Genomic DNA, 7,810 nt, shown 5'->3' on the forward strand with positions numbered 1-7,810 from the left:
ATCTCACACATAGACACACACACACACACACACACAAACACACACACACACACACACACGCACATCTTTTAACCATTCTGTCTGATCAAGATTGAGCACTTCAATCAGCACCAAACTTGGTTAAACAGGGGCCTAAACTTACATACTTCCAATCACTAATTAAATAACTTGAATTTGGCTTTTGTCTCCGCCACTTTTCAGAAATCATTTCCACAAAGGTCCTGAGTCTTTCTAATGTAAAGGTGTGCTGTGATCTTCCTCCCTTATTGGGTGTATCTTCAATCCCTTTCCCATCACTCTCTTCACCATCCTGCTCCTGGCTCTTCCTCTGCCATCTGACCCTTAATATTGGTGCTCTCCCCTTAGCTACCTTGATGGGCAATTCTCTGGTCTCCTAAAGGATCTCTGGGCATTCCCACAGTCCCAGCTACTTCCTTTGCAACAGTGGCTTTGTAGGGCTGGCAACTTTCCTTCTATATTTCTAGTTGTCTACTGGATATTTCCAAGTGCATATCCCCTGGGCCTTTTAAACTCAGTAGGACCAAACCAAAGTCATTATCCCATCACACGTCACACAGACTTTTCCTGTATTTTCTTCTATGCCTCCTTTTCTTTGTGGTCATATTATCAGTCTCATCTCTTTTCAGAGTCACTTCTTGCCACTTCCTCCTTACATCCAATCTTTTATCACACACTGTTGACTCCATGTGCAAAATAGCTTTTGAATCTCTTCCTTTCTCCTATTTCAACTTCAAAGCCCTGGTTGACTCTTTACATTAAAATAGCTCTCTAATTGGGGTTCTACTTCCATGCCTTTTCCACAATATTGACAGAATTATCTCAACTTATAAAAGCCTTATCCTTCCACCTCACTGCTGACGTCTCTGTGGCATCCACCTTCCTTGACTACAGTTGAGTTTCTGAAACAAGCCTGGTGTATGAAGCGGGGTTGTGGGAATATGTTACCTCTTCTTAGAGTGTTAGTTTTATTCACTGATGAGCAATATAAGTGTAGAATAACCTCAATAGAAATAGTATAGAGGGATACATTCAATGTGTATGTATTTTTATGACCTATCAGAAAGATTTGAAGTGCCTGCCATGCAGTGTCCCTGGTCTCTGCACTGTCCTTGGCAGTGTTTCAGTGGGGAAAATTGAGGACCACTGGCCTATAGGGAAAGCCACACTCTGAGTGAGCTACTCAGGCCCTTTAAACTAGTCCACCTTCAGAGTAACTTCTCAGCACTTTTTTCAATGAACCTAATGGGATAATGGATAGGGAGCAGGCACTGTAACATTTTGTTACCTTCACCAGAGGAGTCATTGATGATCATCTCCATCAGCCCAATGTCACCTTCTTCTGCGGCATAATGCAAAGGGGAGGCGTTCACATCATCAAATTTGTGTGGCTTCTTTGGTTTCTTCAGACAGCTTTGTAATTCATTTGCATTTCCTTCAAAAACCACCTAGAAGGATATTAAAAAATTTTCACTTCAAACAAGCATATGTAAACTTTATTAATATAAGTTTATCATTAAAAGTTATTATCACCCAAAGCTATTTATCATGCTTACAATAGATAATTTTTTTGAAGAACACAAAATGTTCACAGAGATAAAGAAAGTGCAAGCAAATGCCTAAACATTGATAAGTACCTTAAGAAACTAATTTTATTTTCAGATTATAAATGTGTATATATCATAGAAATAAAGGTCTCGAGAAAAAGTTTTGAAGCAAATGTAAGGGGTGTGATGTGAGAAATAAGAAGGATAGTGACGCTATAGAGGAATTCTCCCTGCCAGGTGAAAATGTGAACTACAGCAAAAGGGATTTTGGTGAGATAAAGAAATTTTTTTTCATGAATTCTTTTTCCAAGAATTAAGTCCAGGAATCTAAATTGCTATCCTGTCATTGGCCTTCACGCCTACAGTCAATTCCCTTGCAATGTTTCCCTTCTTACATACCAGAGCTAGAGTCCTGGAGCACTGTCATGTCACTCACGTGGTCAGTAGTCTAGAATGGCTTCCACTCACCCTTGGGAATGAGCATTCCTATCACTGGGGTCCTATTGCGGCCAAATCATGTCAGGCTCACCTCCTTGGTGCTGTCTGCACCCAGGAAGAGCTAGTGTTACTTGCATTTACTTAGGACCCATTATCAGGGCATTGCGAGGATATGTCACTTGCCCAGAGGCACAGTAAGTGGCAAATTCAGAACTTGAACAGGAGATGCCTGGAATATATATTTTGGTTGAATAATGGATGCTAAAAATCAACATACACTAGAAGCTGAGGTCAAAACCACCCTCGTACAATGGATATAATAAAATCCATTATATAATAAGATATTATGGAGCCTAAGAGGGGACTTTGTAGAGTAGGCTCAGTACGTTCTGGTATCATTGGCTGCTGACCCTGGCCTGTAAATGTGGAATTCCAAACACATGTTCACGTCCAATGATGTCCGGGGAAGAGCAACAGCTTTTTTGAATATGTCATTTTTTTCTAACACTTACTTTTCGTCACGCTTTTTATATTCTTTATTATGACTGGACTAAAAATGATTTATCACAGGTGACTTTATGTTTCCTCCTTGTGAAATTTTAAGGCAACAGTGTGGACATTCTGAGTTTGATTCATTCTCACAAGATATGAAGAAAAATTCCCAGATAAGTCTTTTTCTTGAAAAGCTCATGACATGCATAGAATTAGCTTACTAAAAAGTAAATAAATCCTTAAAAATCATTGTATTCAATGTTAATAATGTTCCTATAGCAATTACAATTTTAGAACAGCTTTCATATCATAAATTTGCTTCTATGAGGCTGCCTTGCATTATAATTTAAATTTTTATATATGACCAAAGAGTATGTAATGTTCTTCCTAAAATTAATGCATCCCTTATTAATATCTACATTAACTGACAATCTATTTTTCTATTTAACTCTTTGAAAGTTCTTAATATCTGTTTTGGTTCTGAGGCCAAAAAAATGTTTGAAAAAACTCTAGTTCTTTTCTAATACTGTCTATGCTAAAGGTACACTACACATCTGTAGACTTATTTTCCATGTTGTAAATAATTTGTATACTTATTTTCATATGTAAATAATTTTTCCAGAAAAAGGGAGGAAGGAAGGAAAACACATTAAGTGATGCCATGTGGACTATTAGACACATTAGAACTTCCCTTAGAATACTTGAATTTCAATTCCTTAGAGACTTAAAAAAAATGGGAAAAATTAATTGAACCTCCTTCCTGTCCGGTGACAATATAGAAACTAAGATTTTTTTCTCAGTGTTCCTTCAAGCGTTAGAAGTATGTGCCCAAGCAATACATTTGACTGAATTTTTTCCAAAGCTATTTCTTAGCAAATATTTCATCATATGGGCCAGAAATAAAATGTTCTACAAGACAGTAGCTTTTCATGGAACCCACTATAAAATGACTATTTTCTAAAAATGCACAAACCTCCCCAAACAAATGATCCAGGCAGTCACTTGCTTTAATTCTACTTTTGACTATGACAGGTCACATTTGGCACATGGCAATATAAAGTCAAAACCTGTGATTCGTTTTCTTACAGATGGCCAGAACATTTCCCACTAGTAAAATTAAAAACTATCATGAACTAAAATAAAGTCTTAATGTGCATAATGTATTTTTAATACAGTTAATAAAGACTTGAGCAATTAGAATTCATATAATAAATATCAGGTTGAAATAAATAAAATGAAATCATGCCCAGCTGGTGTGGCTCAGTGACCTCTGAACATTGAGCATTGACCTCTGAACCAGGAGATTAGGGTTCGCTTCCCGGTCAGGGCACATGCCCAGATTGTGGGCTTGATCCCGAGTGTAGGGTGTGCAGGAGGCAGCCAGTCAATGATTATCTCTCATCATTGATGTTTCTATCTCTCCCTCCCTCTTCCTTCCTCTCTGAAATCAATCTATATATATAAAAGGCTAAGCGACTGTCTGACTGGCCAGTAGCTATGATGTGCACTGACCCCCAGGGGGCAGATACTCAACGCAGGAGCTGCTGAGCTGCAGTCAGTTGGCAGCAATGGTTCTCGAGTGATGCACCCCAGAACTAGAGAGGAGGAAGCCCGATTCTGGGGTACATCACCAGAGAACCACCCTCCCCCAATTCAGGACCCCTCGGGAGTTGTCGGAGAGCCGGTTTTGGCCAGGCCAGCAGAGGGACCCCATCTGCCAGAGGGATCCCACTCACTCTTCAGATGCCCTTCGAGCTGCGTGCCGCCCCAGGTGCGGCCGTCCAGAAAGGGACTGCAGGAGGTTGGCTCCAAGGTGTGTCTGGCCCATCTAGCCCAGTCCTGCCCAACCGGCCACCTTCTAATTAATTTCCTTGCAATGTGCATGAATCCGTGCACCGGGGCACTAGTAAAAATATATTTTAAAAAATAAAATAAAAATTTCTTAAAATTTTGATCTTTGATTTTTGCTCCATTAACACAGAATAGTACCTAAGGAATCACTCTTCCATGGTAGGCCCTTAAATGGAGATGTGCCACTGAATTTTCAATTACACAATTCTACATAAGCTTCATATACCTTTAGTGGATGCATATGACAAGGGGTATCCAACCGTGTCCACATATTCAGAACTAAGTTTAAAAATGGGCTTCTCGCCGAAACCGGTTTGGCTCAGTGGATAGAGCATCGGCCTGCGGACTGAGGGGTCCCCGGTTCGATTCCAGTCGGGGGCATGTGCCTGGGTTGTGGGCACATCCCCAGTGGGAGATGTGCAGGAGGCGGCTGATCGATGTTTCTCTCCCATCGATGTTTCTAACTCTCTAACTCTCTCCCTTCCTCTCTGTAAAAAAATCAATAAAATATATATTTTTTTAAAAAACGGGCTTCTCACAGAAATTAGTATTCTCAAGGTCTTACCCTATCAAACAAGTGTTTACCTAAGTCCGTCTGGAAGTATTTTAGCACCTGAGTTTGATATGTCCTTTCACTGATAATAAAGGGACCACATTGCTCACCCCACAGAGCCAGGAAGAGTCATTTAAAGGTCTGTTCAGCGATCAACCCAGTTAAACACTGTTGGGAACAAGTATGTGGTTCAGATGCTGCCAAGGAACTGCTGAGTTCACAATGGCACAAGCACATCAAAATACTTTATACATGCTCATCAGAGGTGCTGAATGGTCAGTCTGAACAGTACACAAGTCAGCCTTGGAAGGATTTCTTAAAGAAAGTTCTGGAATAAGCCAAAATTGTGATTTAGACCAGTGATTATATATCCATTCAGTGTAGTTTTGTATGTCACCTTATATAACTACACACAGAACATAATAGACTAGATCACCTTTAAAGAAGCAAATTCTTTAAAACAGATCAAAGACATCTGTTTTAGGTTACTTTAATGGAGTGCATATAAGTGGGACAAAATAGGGAAGCTAAGGTGAGAGATTATAACAAATGGACAGTCAAATGCTAAAATATTAACTCTTTTTAAAAATATATATTTTATTGATTTCAGAGAGGAAGGGAGAGGGAGAGAGAGATATATAAATATCAATGATGAGAATCATTGATTGGCTGCCTCCTGCATGCCCCTTACTGGGGATCATGTGCCCTTGACCAGAATAGAATCGAAGACCCTGCAGCTAGGGCTCTATCTACTGAGCCAAACCAGCTAGGGCAAATATTAATTCTTGAAGAAAAGTCACCAGGAAAGGACAAAGGTATAAGTCTGATGGTTTTATCCACATTTCTCATCTTGTGAGGTTTCCGCCCTCCTTCAGTTTTGTTAGTATTCCTGAGATAGTGTGCGCTAGAGAACATATTGTACACAGTATCTTTTTAATCAGGAAGTCCTCAGAGTTCAGAACTATGACAAGTGTTATATGTATTGATCTCTAATTCTTCTCACCATTAAGATTTCTACGGAATGATCTGGAATTGCTACAGGTCATAAAATAAAATATATAAAGCCCTCCCTCCCTCTGTAAGTTTTAATGTGGCTTCTAACACAACACAAATGGCACTACTTCACTTAGGTACGCTAAGGAAGTGTGATTTTTCCAATTTTTTATAATTTTCCCTGTCCCATAAAATTATTTCCAGATACACTATTCTAATGCTGGAAATTTGCGCATGACCTCGGTAGTAGGGATGAAGCCAAAAGGCCATGAAGCAAAAATCAAAGATCAAAATTTTAAATGATTTTGTTTTACTTATTTCAACCTAATGTTTATTACATGAATCCTAAATGCTCAACTCTTCATTAACTATATTAAATACATTAAGACCTGTTACTATTGAGGAGGAAGATAGTATTCCGTGTGGATGTGCCAATAGACTCAGCTTGGGAGGCCTGGTTTGTGGGGTTATGTGATTTACTCTACATGTCTGGCTCTCACACACGTGAGTATCAGTTGGTAAGTATCAATTCCTGCCGCCTGTTTAGAGGGATTTTTGTCAATTTAATTTATACCAAAATGAAAGTTATACATACCTCTTGATCCTGCTAGGACTTTAACATACAAACATGCCCACTAAGTACCAGTAGACAGACAGACAAAGCCACATCTCTCTTCGCAGATACATTCAATCATCATAAGAAATAACAAAACAAAACAAAACAAAACCAGACACAGCCCAGTGTCTACGGATGCAGAACTGGCTAAATACATCGTGATGCATCCAGAGAAGGGAATACTATAACGCTGCTAAAAATCGTGAGGCGCCTCTCCAGGTGCTGATGTGAAAAGCATTCTGAAATGTATTTTGTGAGGAAATAAAAGTGCAAACTTCTGTGACATGCCACTTTTGTAAAGTGTGTATCTGAATAAGCCCCCTCCCCCCAAATGCACAGGAACTGTTAATATGATTCCATTGCGGAAAGGGGTTTGTGTGTGTGTGGGGGGGGCGGGGGGTTGAGAGGCATTTGTAAAGATGTATTAACGTCTGAAAAGAGACCCTTCCCCCTGCTGACAAGCTGAGGAAACCCAGGGGTGGGTCTCTGCGCGCTTGAGCCTCCGCCCTCAGACTGCACCATCGGAGGGTGGCTGTAGCTCATGCTGCCTTCAGAGCAGAAGCCACGGAACAGCTTAAGCAACAGAAGCCCCACCCAGTCCTTGGGGCCCCATGGACCACCTACCCATCTTCAAAGGGCCTTCCTCTCCGCAGAGCCTATCCTGCCTCCGCCCCCCCCACCCCCGCCCGGATTCTCTACTCTATGAGCCCTGTAATGCTTCCCTCAGGTGGTGGTTTCTCCGTTTGACTCCACGGGACAAGAATGCTTCCCACCGCCAAGGCACTTCGGAAAATCCGACTTCCAGGTACAGCCATTTAGCTCTTCAGTCTGAAATAAAACCTACAAAACACCGTCTAGCGACACCGCACGCGCTCCCGCCCGCCGATCGCCCAGGGTACCTTAAAGGAGTCCTTGGAGTCGTCCATGTCGTCCTCCACGCCCTGGTAGACCACGCCCTGGGGCTCCTTCTTCCCCCCCGTGCGCAGCATCCTCCTCAGGTTGCGCCTCATGGTCCCCACCCCGGACACCACCTGCTGCAGCTGCTGCGCGCGGGCACCTGGGGCGACAGAGCGCGGTGAGCCGCTGGGCAGTCCCGGGACGTGGAAAACTTGCTCCGCGCCAGGCCGGGAGCTTCTGCGAGAAGCGCACGGGCCTCAGCTACTTGTAGTGCAGGAAGGAGAAGGGGTGTGGGGTGACCTCCTGGCCCCGCGCGCAGAGATGGGGGGTGCGGGGGCGGCGCACCGAGTGTCCCCAGGGCTCACTCACCACTTTAGGCGGAAAGCGCCTATTTCCTGTCCCTCC

General features: G+C 42.1%; 1 protein-coding gene across 1 annotated transcript in view; it reads right to left on the reverse strand.

Annotated features, from left to right (window-relative positions):
• Positions 1-7,518, reverse strand: part of TRPA1 (transient receptor potential cation channel subfamily A member 1) — a 47,724-nt gene extending 40,206 nt beyond the window's left edge. Inside the window, exons 1-2 of the mRNA XM_006767358.2 lie at positions 7,408-7,518; positions 1,307-1,466 (exon numbers count right to left, since the gene is read on the reverse strand). Of these exons, the coding sequence (XP_006767421.1) occupies positions 1,307-1,466; positions 7,408-7,518 (271 nt within the window). The remainder of the gene's footprint in view (positions 1-1,306; positions 1,467-7,407) is intronic.
• Positions 7,519-7,810: the final 292 nt, after the last annotated feature.

Source organism: Myotis davidii, unplaced genomic scaffold (assembly GCF_000327345.1).
Source record: "Myotis davidii unplaced genomic scaffold, ASM32734v1 scaffold200, whole genome shotgun sequence".
Classification (NCBI taxonomy): domain Eukaryota; kingdom Metazoa; phylum Chordata; class Mammalia; order Chiroptera; family Vespertilionidae; genus Myotis; species Myotis davidii.